Here is a 15,067-nt window from a genome sequence, read left to right as displayed (position 1 = left end):
CCCATGCAATACCGCTCAGTTGCCTAAATCCTTACTTCTTGCGTCTCCGGTACCCTATCATAATCTCCCTATAATGTGCGATCGCATGCAGGTACGAGAGAAATCACTATTTGGTAATCTAATTCTGATCATTTTTAGATCGAATGGGTGTACCCATACTCGCCAGATTGTGCTAGGGCGGTGTACGACGTACGAGCGTACGGGCCGCGTGTGCCGGCTCAACATCGTTGAATGGGGGCTGATTTAGGTGACCTGACTTCTGCTTTGTCGATGTAATGCTGACAACGTGACAGCCTCGAGCCATGTAGTACATATTCTGGCTTCTTCACGGCCTGCCTTTCCTAAACCGACAATACCAGCCGATTGTCGACCTTGCAAACGGGTGGCATGGGAGCATTTGATTCGGCCGCGGCGTGAGCTGGCCAGTACGTTCAGGAGGAGCGTGTATCGTGACAACCCCTTGGCAGATTGCCGATGGCAAACCGGTACCAGGGACATATATGGCTACTAGCCAGCATGACCGGCGGCTAAGGTTTTGAATGGTTGCCTTGGGAACAGTTCATCTTGCAAGATACATACGTTGGTGTACTCAGGTACCTAGGTGATTACTTTTCTTAACAGCCTCCCACCCTATCCAGGGGCACCCTTGTTCTTTGCATCCTCTACCTTTTTTCGATATCTATATTATGCCGAGAAGAGATAAGTAGCATACGTATCCAGTCCACCCTTTTCCAAAAAAAGTTTCCGCTTCTACGGAATACAAAGCAATGCCTACGTCGGATATCCGACTGGGAACTCCTTCATTCTACACTCACCTACTCACTTACATTCTAGAGCCGCGCCTTAAGAGCACCTAGAACTTGTACCCCGTGTTTCGACGCTTCTGGCCCCAGCCATATTCATAATACCCCATTGGCCGCTTGAAATCATTCAATACCACTTACAACCTTCGATCATGTCACTCGCTGAAACTCTCTCTCGCCGTGGCTCAGGAACAGGGCTCGCCCCTTCAGACCTTTCAGCTTCCACCGAGCCCGCTACCAGGGCCCCTCCAGCTGTCTTGGCTAACGCGGCAGATAGCCATGGAGGTTTTGGCATCAATCCAGCCGAAACAGTACCTCAGGAACTCGCGGCAACCCAGATCTTTGGCGCTCCCCATGCGCTCCCTGGCTGCCAGGACCCGTCGACAGGAAATGGACAGACACAGTGGAACGTGAGAAATAGGCAGTCTTTGCCAGCCACAAATGCAACGCCCGTCCCGCTGTGGTCACAACCAGTAATCAAAGTCCGTTTGCCGTGTACAGGCTGTGAGAAAACGTATGTTCGTCTTCCTGATCTGAATCGACATATTACACAACTGTCCCACGGAATACCTCTCACAATGGACGGTAAGTAATCGTTCTCTGTCTCAGAATTCCTTACTAATATTCGTAGATTTTGAACCGTATGGAGACTTCTGTTATGATACGTCAGGGAATCAACAGATCATCCGTAAGCATACTGCTGTTGCTTTGCAAAAAGCCGCCGATGCCGCCGCCACTGAGCCCAGCTTTCTTACGGGTCAGGCCGCGCTCCCTCTGTTATATGGCCACAACGACTCGCAACCGCGGGCTTCCGATGGACTCATCCCTCCCTCTCAGCCTCATCACCCTAGCCCGCTCCCCAGCGAGCTCCCCTTTCCCGTCCCGAGGCCTGACCAGGCGAAGAGCGCAGCTTTAGAAGCGTTGGAAGATCTTCTCCGAGCGCACACTCAGCCTCTACAAGATGAGCGAACTAAGGCTGAAGCAGCCGTGGCGGAGGCCCAGGAATATGCGAGCAGACTAGCGGCCGAAATAGGAGTTGAACAAGAGCGCGTTCGCAAAGTAGAGAAAGAAAAGGAAGAACAAGTTCGGCAGCTCGATCAAGCTCGGAATACGGCAACAATCGTGACGGAAGCACGCAGGAAAGCCGAACAAGACAAACTAGACACAGAGCAGATACTCGCAGAGGAACGACAACATGCGGAGACATTGGTGCGAGAGAAGGCCGAAGCGCACGAGGAGATTCGGAGGTTGACCCATCGTATGAAAAAGCTGGAGCAAGAGATCCAAGAAAAGTCAGAGCAGGCCGAGCAGGCCATAGAAGCAAAGAACGAGGCGATCGGTCGCGCGGAAAGAGCAGAGAGTGACAGGAACTCCGCAGACGCGAAAGCCCTCTTAGCGCTTGGCTTGGCCAATGATTGTTGTACCTCGGCCAAAAAGTCTGAGTCTTTACAGAAAGAGGAAAGGGAGCGTGCTGAGGAGGCAGAAAGGGACCTCGAGCATGCTCTACAGAGGCAGAATGAACAAGAGAAGGAAATCGAGCGCCTGAGAGCAGAAAAGGCCAGAGGGGATGATACGGTGATTGCGAGAGGGGCCGAAGTAATCACGCCGGCGGAAAACATGAAGGAAGCAACGTCTGGGCCGCGCAGGAGCAAGAGGCGAAAGCGGCCATCCTCGAATGCATACGACGGAGAAAGCGAGGTAGGGTCGTCTGAACCGGGCACAAAAAGGGTTGCGCCTTTGCCAAATCAGTTAAGACAGCTGCACTGGGCGGAGTGGGAAGGGGGTGCGTCCAGACTGATTCACTTCGACATCCAGGTCTCCACCCACCCTATAGCAGAGGCACACGACGTCCGGCCAGGTTCTTGCTCCATTCAGTGTGTCCGATATGAGGAGGAGAGGGTGGTATCGAATCATCAGATCGCGACTGTCCTGGAGATGATCTATAGAAAGACTTTCAACCAAGCGGAACTGTCGGTTATCGGACAAATTTTAAGAAGGCATACTTTTCGAACCATTACTGCGAGCGAATACAACAGCCTGTTCGAAGCCGAGGTCGACGGGCCGATAATACTGGTCCTATGGGAGAAGTTCCCCGAATTCATTACGGAGGTTACAGCTGGCATCTGCGGTAATTCAGAGTAAGGCAAAGGGGGGTTGGGTCAGTTCCTATGTGGTTTAATTCCTACGTATTAGTAGTAACGATGTATTGTTAAACATTTATTTCTATTTCGAAAGCTGCTTTCTTGAGGTATCTGTTCTCGTTGACGTCTCCGGGACTGAATACGGGGTAGATATTCTGGGCAACCGACACTCTTTGTGGCGTGAACTTTGAATTACAGCGGGACACCCACGTTTCGTCAATTACCTCACTGCGCCACGGCTACAAGCAGCACACCCATCTAATAATAGGCACATGCCTTCACTGGCGTAAAATGGCCTGACTCACGTGCACCAGGAACATGTCCGATTTCGGCCGGGACAGAAACAGGACTAGTAATTGCCCAATGGCCTCACTGACTCGGACCGTCATGGGGAGCACGGGTCCCGCCCGACATCATGTTGGAGGCTGAAGGGATTGAAGCGCCAGGACACGGCGGATGAGGTGATGTACTGGCGGTCCCGCGATGAGGACCAAGCAAAAACTTATTGGTCTCAACCGACACAATGTTTAGTAAATACATAATAGCAAATAACGGTATAGTTTCATTACCTGCTTCGTACCTCGACTTGAGGTACCGAGCCTTTCTGCGCACGGACGTTAAAAGCTTCAAACCGTCTGTCGTCCGTGCACCATATATATGTACAGGAGGGACCGGACGCTGCGCGCCTGCCAAAGGAGCCTTGAGGAACTCGGCAGGTGGTGGTAGGTAGGGGATCAATAGCGTAGATGATATAGAATAGGTATCGGCACGCGACAGGTTGAAGCAGCTTTATTTATGCAGAGCGGCTACCAACGGTATTCTCCAGTGTACATCTACATAGCCCCTAAGCCGCAGCTTTACCGCAAGCATTGTACCACCCCTCCAGCCTCTGTGCCCAATCGATTTCGCGCTGTAAAGACGGTGTTAAAGAGATGTTAAAATTAAGCCAATAAAGTACATAATTCACGTTGGATAATAGCGGGCAGCAGCGCCTTGGGGTGGCAGTCACAGGGCGCGCCACCTACGGCGTGGCAATTAACGCAGGCGCCTTGCAAGAAGTCGGCGATGGCGGCACAGGAGGGGTATGGAGGCATGGCCTCGACGGGCGCGGCAACGTCCGTCGATAGCTGGCTGTGGGCGGTACAGCAGCGGGCCATCCAGCTCTCGGATACCTGATACGCCATGACGACGCAGGCCTCGATGCGGCAGTCCTCGGCGAGGATAAAAGCCTGCAGGTTGGACAGCGAGGAGAAGCAGGACAGGAAGGCGACGTCGATCGAAGGTATGACGGGACGCAGGCCGGTGTCGTGGAGCGAGGCCTCCAGCTCGGCGAGATGTGACTGGACGCGGCAGGGACAAGGTTAGACGGGCCACGAGATCGAAGCAGACAGAGCCGGGATCGTTAGAGATTAGGGTAAACATGAAATGTACCTTAGTCGTATACAGCACATGAATGGCCACGAGGAGCTTATTCGTCGCGGCAAGGGGGCAGAGGCAAGCAGACAAGACGGCCGGAGCGCCGGCTCCGGTAGTACCGGGACGACGCGCGACGCCCGTTTGGCGGGATCCCCATCGTGCTCTTCTTCGGCGACTTCTACCAGTTCGACCCGGTGCAGCAGACGAGCCTGCTCCTGCCGCGGCCGCGAGGCTACAGCAACGGAAATCCGGGCAGCCTGGCCAAACGCCTAGCGGTGCATAAGTTATTTATCCAGTTCCGAAACGTTGTTATGCTACACTAGCAGGTGCGCGCGGTTGGCTGTCCGAGGCTGAGCGGCTTCCTCGGGCGGCTGCGACGCGGCGAGCAGACGGAGCTCAATTTCGAACGGCTGCGGCGCCGCGCGTACGACAAGCCGACGCAGCCGACCTTCGCGGACGGGCTGCGGGCTATCACGCCCCTCAACCAGGACCGGTGGAACCTGAACATGGCCGCGGTCGTGCAGTACGCGCGCGCGGGGCCGGCACATCTCCGTCTTCGCGGCGCGGCACCACACCGAGGCGGTAGACAGCTCGGCGCCGGGGGACTGGGCGACGTGCTGCGCTACGGGGACGACTCGCAGCTGCCGACGCCCGGCCTCTTCTTCTTTGCGCAGGGGATGCCAGTCGCAGTGACGCGGAACCTGCAAGGGACGTCGCAGTGCCACTGGCGGTGGGATCTTCGTCATGCGCGGCGGGAAGTGAAGGGTTTCCTGCTGGCAAAGCCGCCGTGGGCGGCGGGTCGCGGATGTGGTAAGTCGCTGGTGGCACCTGGCCGCCTGGAGAAGCAGGAACATCTCCAGCGCCATGCGGCGCAGGGGCACCCCAGGTTGTGCGGTAAGCCGGAGTTCTGATGGGCGATATACCGGAAGTGGCCCCTGCGTATGCCGGCCTTCGCCATGGCAGAAGAGCTAGGGGAAGCTATTCGCGGAGGTGCTTATCAACCTCGAGGGCGCCCAGCGCGGGGCCGGGCTTCATAAGTCGATATATGCGGATGTTGAGAGCAACGAGGTGGAGGGGCCCCGCCGCTCCCAGGAACTGGCGCGATCAGACTTTATACAGTTGAGGAACGTGTGGAAAACCGGTACGAAAGAGGCCATGGCGCTGCGAGCGATGCGGGGATGACGAGGGACCGCGTCTGATGAGAACAAGGCCGGGAGGGTTAGTTGCGGCGTGGAATGCAATCGAGGGGGTTCCGGTGGCAATGAGGGCCATGAAGACCATAGTCAGTAAGCAGGGACAAGTGGTCAAATTAACACCGTCAGGTAGGGCTGAACGGATCAAGTACGAAATTCTAGTATCAATCGCCTTGCAGTCAATGTTCCTGACAATCTTCGCAGAGACACTGTATGCCATTGAGAAAATCGGTACCCCAATCAGCAGTAAGTTCTTCTCCGTCGTCAATGTCTCGGGACGCATAAATAATCATGCGATATCTCCCGGATATTGCTTCACCACATACCCTCACCGAAGGTTGCCGACAACGGTGATTCACGAACCGGAAGACATTGCTCTCCGTCCTAGTGTAAATCTGACCGACGGTCGGCTCTCCCGCCATGTCGGACCGTACAAGATCTAGAGCAAAGCCGTCTTCGTACGTGCATGGGGCCACGATACGTCCGACGATCTGTCCGATCCGCTGGTTCTTCTTGTACGCCAACTCCCCTTTGGCCGGAGAAGCAGCACGAAGGCCAAGGCCCTTACGTCCGTAGCTAGCGACACAAGGCGGCCGGGCGAAGCAGCTTCCTATGCACTGGCATGCATCACCATGACAGACAACACACTGCTCGCCGTCCAGAATGCCGTCGGGGTCGACGGGCCATGCTCCGGGCCAGCCGTCTGGTTTGTCCCAACTCGGACGGCCGAAAATGTTCTCGTGTATGTACTGAACGTCTAATAACCGGACCAGACGTTTTTTCGTTAACGTACCGAGTTCCTCCGCATCGATACTTTCCCATATCATCTTGGGGAATTCCACGTTCCCAGTGATGGACTTTTCGAAGGAACAACCCACCTTAGCGAGGATCGTAGTAGTTCGGTCGTTCTCGAGAGCGGCGTGGAACGCTGTCGTGGTGTCACCTGGCATCTGCAAGTAGTCCTTCATAGTTACAGGGCCATCATCGTCCAATGGAAGGAAAGACATCAGATCACGATATTCTCCCAAAACTCTTTCTAAGCTGCGTGGGAACTTCAGCTGATCCTGGAGCTTCTTCCGTGTGGCAGCATCTGCCCTTTTCCCTAGTTTTTCTAGGACCTCTTCAATCATGTCGGCAGGCACTCGCTCATAGCCAAGGTCGGCAGCCCTCTGGTCGATACTCCGGGCGACCTGGATTCTTGCGAGAAGGGACAGAAATTTGTAAAGTTTGGAGGAGTTGTCTAAATCATCGCCAAGTATGTAGTGTTTCGCCGCTCGCTCAGCCCAGTTTCCGGAACTGCGAAAATCAGGAAGTGTTACGCTACTAGTCCTCCATATTGAAACGTGCGTTATAAATCGTCGGATACTATTCGCGCTGGTCAATTGAGCTGCCAAATCCGTCAGACTCGGAAATTGTTTCTGCTTTTTGGAATCTATTACGACCGTAGATTTCGGTTTTCTCTTGCTCTGCCGCAGTGAGCCCGATCGCTGCAACCGGCTACTAGGCGTCCGATTGACTTCTATTTCGGACCGAATGTCGCTTGGCAGACTGGACTCGGGCAGACTGGACTCGATATCGGCATCGTCGAGTTCGGAAAGCGGCGATGTGGCGGTACTATCGTTTGAGGTCGGTATTAGCTGGGATGGCTTTTCGCTCACAGCTTCCACGGCGTCTTGGTCGCTAGACTGTGAATCTTGCGCGACGAGTGGGTGTACTGTTGCAATGACGGCCGAGTCTGGAAGGGTCGAAGGGAGCCGCGCGACCGGGGCAGGAGAGACACCTGGATCCGACTCAATCTGGCTTTCGACTGATGTTGGCAATAGGGAAAAGCGCTTATTGAAACCCTCCTCTAATCGCTGAATCCATGTGGAAGCAAAGTGATCTAAGCGATTCGAAATGATGGCGTCTAAGGGAACACTGGTTTTGTTACGAGTCTTGGCTGATTTGAGGGCTTGGAATTGGCTTGGTCCTGTAGGAGCTTGCGTTCTTATGTCGAGGGTAATTGCTGATCTGAGTGTTTTAAAGTCCCTTTGCAGCTGTGTAATCATATCGTTACGAAAACGACTGAACTCTTGTGCTAATCTAGCTGGCTGTGGAGGGACGGCCATCTTTACGCAAAGGTAAGTGGTGGGCTGCTTGGTGATGTTAAGGGAAGGTCAATGTTTGGCACAGCGCGCTTACGAAGCTCAACTGAGTTGAATCGCCTGAAGTAGTTAATCCTCGGTGCTTGTACGGAGTACCATGCCACTAAGTATTTAGTCCAGGGCAGCCAGGGCCCCAGACGAATTCCGAACATGCCCCACCACCAAGTACTACAGTAGAATAGCTGACAGCGGGTCAGCACTCAGATCTGGGCCCTGAAGTAGAGGCTCATTTCGCATACAGAAGCTTGACTGACTGCCTATGCCTATGCGCCCCGCAGACTAACGCAACCCAGGTCTGGAGACAGTGATTACCCTCAAGCTGTCCACCAGGATATCTGGGGTCTGGTTGAAAAGAACTGGCGCTTACGTCCCACTGCTCCTAAAATTGGACCTCTCTGTATTCAATTACTATAGTAGTCAATGATCATTTCTATCTTTAGTAGGCTTGGCGCACTAAGGGGGTCCATAGCCAATCCACGCGATCCCAGCAGCCGATTACGGACGAAAAGACCCTCGAATATTTTCTACATAATAGCGTGGAGGATCCGGTCAGCGCCATCCTAGAGCAGCTGAAAAGAGTGGGAGCGGTCGGCAGCCCTGGCAAGTTGAAGATGGTATCATCTTTGAGAACCATCCTCACTGATAGGCTAGACGGTGAACATGGCAGCATCCGAGACAGCGAAACATCTCATCGGGCTATTAAAAGCTTCCTTTGGCGGACGAGTGAAAGTCGCGCCTTGACACGCCTTGACAGTTTCGCGGTTTTTACAGCACCCCGGAAGTGGCCAAACATCTCAATGCGAGGGCTCTAGGGCTTTTGGCACTGGTCGCGCAATTGATACTTTGTCGGCACCCCAAGGCCACGAAAACCCAACCTGCCACCTCCACGCGGTGTGGCCTTGGAACGTATTTCGGGGGGCGGCTAGGAGCAAGCAGTGGAACTAATAAAAGATTATGTACACCGCATACCACCGTCGATAAGGTATTGACAACCGCGGCGTATTCGAATCCTCCTCCCTTCGACCCGACGACCGTTCCGGCACGAATAAGGGCGTCAGGCAGCGCACTGCGCTGTTTCCCCCCGATTTAGCCAAGCTCCAATGACTGCTGTCAAACCGCAGTGGCTCTCTGGCAGCGTCGTAGGTCCACTGAAGCGCTACAACAGTGCACTACAGTAGCTAGCATAGAGCCAACGTCTGCACAAGGCTTAGGCTTTCGGACGGACAATAAATTGACTCCCATTATCATCGTCGGCAACCCTGCCATCTATAGAACTCGCGAAGAAATGCATTCTTAAATATTATGTCTTCGATAAACAGCTATATTATAGCGGGGTTTTCAGCAATAGTGCTATACAACTTGTGCAGATCGAAAGTAAGATTAACAGCCGATTTATATACCCCATTCCAGCACTTTAGTACAATATCGCCGATAAGAAGTCCGTCTAAGAAGGGAAACTCGCCAGTTTGGAATAAGCTCTGGATCTCGTTCTCGTGGTCAAAAGCGTTCGTAGCTAGGTGGGGGAAAGGCATTTCGCCAGTTGCCACAAAGTATATGGCCATTCCAAGAGCGAATATGTCGGTTTTTTCGTTACAAAAATTAGGATCCGTTCGCGGCATGGACGACAAAACACCTTCCAATGCCCCACCATTATGAATAACCTCTCCTTCGTGGTTAAGGATTCTCCCTCCAAAGTCGGAGAGTTTGACGTTTAGGTCTGGGTCGAGTAAGATGTTTCCAATGCTAACGTCGCAATGAAGGACATTTTTTTGGTGGACGTAAGCTAGACCCTCAGCAGCTTGAAATGCCCATTTCAGCCTTTGAAGGGAAGGAGTACCAGGGTTGTTTCGTAAATAGGCCTTAACCGAGCCATTTGGCATGTATTCGATTAGGAGACCGTCCTCGTGTTTTCCTTTCAAACGAATAATTCGAGAATGGTCCCCTAAGATTTCAAGAATTCGTATTTCAACCTCTAGACTATTGAGAATTTGGTCCCTGAACTTCTGACGATAAGACCGCTCGCTGTCTGTAAAATTACCACTGTCGTTCCGGGGTACCAGAGGAAATTTCAAAAAAGTATCTTGTTTGCCGTTGAAGAGAGCAATAAAGGCACTAGACCCGCTTGTAATGATTTTGCCAGTATCGAAATCGGCTGGGTACCAAGGGTAAAAAGTATCAGGGTCGTCGGTTGTCATGGCTTGCAGTAGCAAAGTGTTGAGCCCAAGAAGGGAATAGTGGAAGAAAAGAAAGAGAAGCAGAATATCCTGAAATAATACTGTAGAACTACATGTACTTATGTGAAATTCTATTATTACATGACGTGCGCCTATCAGTGGTCAGTGAGTAGAGCACCGGTGTATCCAAAACGGATGTAGTACCGAGATATTCATTCAATATTCCGGGGTCACAACGCGATAATATAGATAGTGGATTCATTCATCGTTATCCTAGCTACTGCACAAGCCTGCACATACCTCCACTGCCCATTCTCTGATTGAATCTGACATAACATGAGTCCATAAGCAAAGGCTGGCAGATGAGTAGTCCAAGCTCTAGTGGATAGATACCGCGGAAGGCGCTGAACAGGGATCACTGGAGCGCCGCAGCCGTGCACTACAGTAGCTAGCATAGAAAGCAGGTGTAAAACAAAAATTATTTTACTAGATGTTCGGTTCCTTAGTGATTTGACCAAGTGTGTTCTACTAGTAGATGGGCCTTACAACCCGAAACCAAAAGATATGTTGACTGAAGCAGGTCGCCCCCACCCCGGCACCTAGAGAATACCACTCCCCCGCTTCTAAGCGAAGCATCGTCAAGTGGAAAAAAGACGTGCGCCCACACCTCAGGGCTCTCCGTGACTTTCTGATCTCCACCGCTTAATTCTCTTGGCCAGAACTATTTCCTCCCGCTCGGCACCCACCGCACCTTCGTCCAGTATATCATCGAGACGCTGAAGCAGCTCGACTTCGCCGCCGGCCTCGTCCGGACGCGCCCCTTCGACCGCACCTCGAAATACCTGGATGAGAGCAACGTCGACCTGCTCTGCCACATAGCCATGCAAGGAGCACCAGTCGAGGTCGTCGACTCGCGTTTCGTCCAAGGGGCCTCTCCTGCAAATGAGGTTGGGGCCGAGCTGCAGAGATCCGACTTGCTCAGGTATACATGGTATCCGTGGTCGTCCAGCCAGGGCTACCGCCAGCGCACTTCTTGGTCCTGCAGCATGCTGTGTGCCACAGCCGCGCTGCAGCTGGTCCGCGAGCCGGGCATCCGCCGCCTCCTACTCCGACACGTGCAGAGATCCCGCCGTCGCTTCCAGACCCCCAGAACCGCGCCCGCCCGCGACGCCGAGTTCGTGTCTCTGCGCAGCGGCAGCAGCAGCCCCAGCCCCGCTCGAAGCCCCGTGCCCCCGGCCAGGCCGCATACCCCTCAGATTGCTTCTCGAGCCTCGCCGTCCGTCCTGCCGCGAAAAAACCACCAACTTCAGTCCGGCGGCTTTTTAACGGTCGCCGAAGGGCGTGAGATGGTGAAAAGGTTGAAAGTGACGGAGCGAAAGCACGCCACCTTAAGGTGAGGCGTGGCATGAATATGAGGAGCGTACCCCCACCCACTCCCGTAACCCTCAACCGCTTTGCTCCCGTCAAGCGACGAAATGCACCCCCAGCGCGGTGTCTCCTGTCTTCGCATACCTAGCTCGTTCTGCGAGTCAGGCCTTGATCATCTCTATCCCTGCAGATCTCCTTTCTTCGTATTTTGATTACTCTCATCAATCCATCCTGGGGTGAAGCTACCGCCGAAATCGATCCCGTATATATGGTTGTCCTTGCCTACAAGCACGTTGTACACAGATACATCTCCCCACACTATATCCGCATTGTGCAGACTTTGCAGGATGTCGTCCAGGTCGCGCTCAAGATTAAAATGATGCTGCCGTATGAATTCGTCGCTCATGGAGTTGAGACCACTACATCTGTAGCTTTGCATTGGCTCGATGTATGTGAGTAGGAGTCCTACAAGATGGTCTTGTGCTCTCGTTGTCTTGTATTCCTCTGGGAGGTCGTCGTAGCTGTCTACTACAATTCCATGTAGACGACATATTCTTGATTGAGGTGAGAGACGTCCTTTGGCGATGGCCTCCTCTATTTTGTCGTATTTCCGTAACTCCATAATGGTCGCTGAAGGAACCAAGTCCCCATCAGAAGGACGGAAAACTTTGAGGAAGCACTTGGTCCCATTGTTATCGACGTGGACCTCTTGAGGTCCATAGATCATGGGGTTACGACCGTCATGCCAAGATAACGGGACTTTAACTTGCTGCGATGAATAACGTCGAAAGCTGCTGGGAACTTGAGTCCTCATTGGAAGACTCATAATCTGGCCAGGAGGATGATAGACTGGCTTTTCTTTCGATATGCGCGGTCGAATAGTTGTATCGTTCTGCGTGGCTTCTGCTGCCAGATTAAACTGCTGCGGATACAAGTAATTGTATAGAGTGTGTGATTCTGTCTCTCTCGGAGCCAACTCATTCATTAGGGACAGGAATGGCTGAAGCAGGGCCCTTGCGGCCTCAGCAGAAGTCATAGCGGGGGTGGGGCCATCATCAGTGTCACCCTCATGGTTCATGCTGGTTGTGCTGTCATTCTCGGTTGTCAAGTCTAGGGTCTTAAAGAGCTTGTCGCAATGTTCTTGTACCAGCTGGTGCAGCCGCCAGGTTCTTGGAGAAGCAATGAAGTGTAAACTTGGTACTATGGCCTCTAACATGAAGGATGCCCCCATCCCCAGGGAAGCGGGCCCAGGTGAGTGGTTTGAATCTTTCCATGATTAACTTTGGTAAAGAGGTTCGTTTTAGCAAATGTGGGGTAAGGCCCAAGGTTTAAATACATGCCAGCCAGACCAATACGGAGTCTTGTTGACCCGTGTGTCCAAGTCAGCCAGTCCTCTGAATGCCTGTTGTAGCTAGCCTAATTTCTCAAGCTCCAACGAATCCCGCCAGCCAGAAATATTATTCCTGTGTAAGATCAGTATTGAACAGTATAGGAAAGAAGCATCTCTATAAGCGTACCTAATAAACTAGCTGAGGGTCGTACAGAGTGCATGAGTAGCACATGTAATGTATTTCACCTTGACAGGCACATCCCGTGTTGGGGGTCTCGGCGACTCCAGCACTGACAGCAATACCATTTGCACGAGCTCCAAACCCTACCGAGACACTCCTCATTCTTGCAGAACTCCGCGACCTTTTTCGTTGACATATTCCGGATGCCGGGGCAATTTTGGGGGTCAATGTTACGCCGTGCGGCACTAGCGACAGCCCTTGGACATTGCGTAGGGTCGGAAAATGCTTCGGTGACTCCCTAGGGATGGTTGCACTGTGTGGCCTGGTTGAACTTCTGGCAGGTGCACCGAGGAAGCTTTGGAGCCATGGCAATTATCTAGAACTTCTGATATGTAAAACTAGCTCTGGTTTGATGACGGAGTAGCAAAGGCTAGACGTGACTGATATTTTATAGGTAGACTGTCGTTATGGGCTATGCAACTCTGGCCATAAAAGTGATGTGATTTCAGAGTCGACCCAAGACCCAGCATGAGTACAATGACTTTGAGGTTGCACAGCTGATCACAGAGCTGTGCATGCACCTAATCCGGAAGGCAGGGCCCGCGAGGGAACATACTGAGGCTACATCTCCAGCATGCCACAGGTCCATGCTTGGGTAAGCCCAAAGCATGCGATTGGTGTTTATCCTCGAGTGCGCCGTGATCAGTCTTGCCCGCTAGACTCAATACAATATATTCCATTCCGCTGCTTAATACTTGACACCCCTCGATGATTGCCGAAACATTATTGCATATTAGGTGAGAGGTGGAAGCGAAAACTCCAAGGTCATGTTGACATAAGACTGATATGCCGTAGCGAATAGGCTAATAGCACACCATCAACAATTGAACTTACATGAAATCATTTTCTCAATCACAGATATGTGAATATGCTCAAGCAGAACCGCTCGCAGAAGTGTGATTCATTTTAGACAGCTACCCGGCAATCGACCGAAACTACTTGAATCACATAATTACCATAATCACAGATATGTGATGAAAGCCTCCGGTGAGCACACAGGATGCTGCTCAAAAGAACAGTAGGACGAAGCAGCAGACCTTCTCGTGGCGTCCGGCATCAGTAGCTGCGGTGGGTGGGCGTTGCGTGGGTGCCGCACGGTTGAAGTCGGCAGATTTTGGTGTCGTGCGGGTTTGTCGATACAGGCTGCGCGGGGTAACCACTGCAACGCCACATATCACAAGCGAAGCCAACAAGCTGCAAGAGGGATATTGGGATAAGAAAACCACCCGACTCGGAGCCGTCTTGGCGATTGAGACAGGACACCCTCGGACCAGTCTGGCTCTGTGTAGGCGCGGCATGAGGTGGCCCAAAGGGAGTTGAAGCGCCGCCGCTTCGAGGGCTCAGAAGAAGCCTGTGTGCTCTGTTCGGATGTAATAGGAAGTTGTTACTATGAAGCCCTCAAAGACAACGCCAACTGAGAGGCACAAGCAGGCTCCTAGGGAAATGCAAGCGAGAGGTACAGGGGCGAATGACCGTTGTCCAGGACTCTATGTTCCTCCTGCAAGGAAAGACTTCTTCCTGTTAGGAAGCCATAGCTAGAATAGGCTGGGACAACCTACCTCCCGAAGCATACTCTATATTGAGAGTGTTAACAACAAGTAACGAAACGGCAACTCATATCTTTACTAGGACAAGGCTAGAAGGGTCGCCGAGGTAGATATTTTAATAACTGTTATAAAAATAAAGCAGATGATAAATATATACCGATATCGCATATTTAGCGGCATTAAAGTATAGACCTTATTCCGTGACGGAAGATTTTAAACGGTATAGCAGTTTTAAAGTATAGTTAAAACCTCGGTAAATACTATTCCGTTAATAATAATAAGCCTAGAGTTATTAAGCTCTATAAGAAGTTAGTATAATAATACTGAGAAGATTTGGTAACGATTAAGTATGAAATGGGTAGAAACTAGAGAGTTTTACGATACAGACTAGAACTATAGGGCCTCGGGTATTTATATCCGTCGTCGGCTATCGAAGTATCCCTAGGTATTCTTACCCTATATTATCGATTACTTAGTGGACGCGCCGACGCTTAATGGCGTCTTCACAGCAGAGGAGGGTTACATAATACTTGCAAACTATATAAAGTACCTTTGTTTAATCAACGTCCAACCAAGGTATTAGTAGCTGCGTTCGACTCTACGGGAAGCCTAAAAAGGGGCTACGAAAGCTGATTAAATGGTTTTAGCTAAGAACTTATAAAATAGAGCATACGCAACTAATAAGCTCACGGATACAAGAGAAAGAGCTT

The 15,067-nt window shown here is 52.0% G+C and overlaps 7 protein-coding genes across 7 annotated transcripts; 2 read left to right on the top strand and 5 right to left on the bottom strand.

The window, feature by feature from the left end:
• Positions 1-1,381: 1,381 nt before the first annotated feature.
• PG994_009997 (uncharacterized protein) lies at positions 1,382-2,945 on the top strand (the record flags this gene model as incomplete). Its single annotated transcript, XM_066861406.1, has 2 exons — positions 1,382-1,388; positions 1,474-2,945. 2 exons carry the CDS (start codon positions 1,382-1,384, stop codon positions 2,943-2,945), a joined length of 1,479 nt encoding a protein of 492 aa, XP_066710516.1.
• Positions 2,946-3,885: 940 nt separating this feature from the next.
• PG994_009996 (uncharacterized protein) lies at positions 3,886-4,517 on the bottom strand (the record flags this gene model as incomplete). Its single annotated transcript, XM_066861405.1, has 2 exons — positions 3,886-4,284; positions 4,449-4,517. The coding sequence occupies 2 exons, from the start codon at positions 4,515-4,517 to the stop codon at positions 3,886-3,888; spliced, it is 468 nt and encodes a 155-aa protein (XP_066710515.1).
• A 157-nt stretch (positions 4,518-4,674) lies between these two features.
• PG994_009995 (uncharacterized protein) lies at positions 4,675-5,226 on the bottom strand (the record flags this gene model as incomplete). The annotated part of the gene is made up of 1 exon (XM_066861404.1): positions 4,675-5,226. One exon carries the CDS (start codon positions 5,224-5,226, stop codon positions 4,675-4,677), a length of 552 nt encoding a protein of 183 aa, XP_066710514.1.
• Positions 5,227-5,732: 506 nt separating this feature from the next.
• On the bottom strand, positions 5,733-7,661 carry PG994_009994 (SET domain-containing protein; the record flags this gene model as incomplete). Its single annotated transcript, XM_066861403.1, has 1 exon — positions 5,733-7,661. One exon carries the CDS (start codon positions 7,659-7,661, stop codon positions 5,733-5,735), a length of 1,929 nt encoding a protein of 642 aa, XP_066710513.1.
• Positions 7,662-9,016: 1,355 nt separating this feature from the next.
• On the bottom strand, positions 9,017-9,892 carry PG994_009993 (uncharacterized protein; the record flags this gene model as incomplete). Its single annotated transcript, XM_066861402.1, has 1 exon — positions 9,017-9,892. The coding sequence occupies one exon, from the start codon at positions 9,890-9,892 to the stop codon at positions 9,017-9,019; it is 876 nt and encodes a 291-aa protein (XP_066710512.1).
• Positions 9,893-10,361: 469 nt separating this feature from the next.
• Positions 10,362-11,268, top strand: PG994_009992 (uncharacterized protein; the record flags this gene model as incomplete). The annotated part of the gene is made up of 2 exons (XM_066861401.1): positions 10,362-10,376; positions 10,591-11,268. The coding sequence occupies 2 exons, from the start codon at positions 10,362-10,364 to the stop codon at positions 11,266-11,268; spliced, it is 693 nt and encodes a 230-aa protein (XP_066710511.1).
• A 149-nt stretch (positions 11,269-11,417) lies between these two features.
• PG994_009991 (ribosomal RNA small subunit methyltransferase nep1) lies at positions 11,418-12,513 on the bottom strand (the record flags this gene model as incomplete). Its single annotated transcript, XM_066861400.1, has 2 exons — positions 11,418-12,349; positions 12,387-12,513. 2 exons carry the CDS (start codon positions 12,511-12,513, stop codon positions 11,418-11,420), a joined length of 1,059 nt encoding a protein of 352 aa, XP_066710510.1.
• Positions 12,514-15,067: the final 2,554 nt, after the last annotated feature.

The sequence above is a fragment of the Apiospora phragmitis genome, assembly GCF_038363925.1.
Source record: "Apiospora phragmitis strain CBS 135458 chromosome Unknown utg000010l:1.0-9815664.0:1.0-9183399.0, whole genome shotgun sequence".
Classification (NCBI taxonomy): Eukaryota; Fungi; Ascomycota; class Sordariomycetes; order Amphisphaeriales; family Apiosporaceae; genus Apiospora; species Apiospora phragmitis.
Note: the sequence above shows the minus strand (reverse complement) of the source record. Positions and strands in the feature narration are given on the sequence as shown.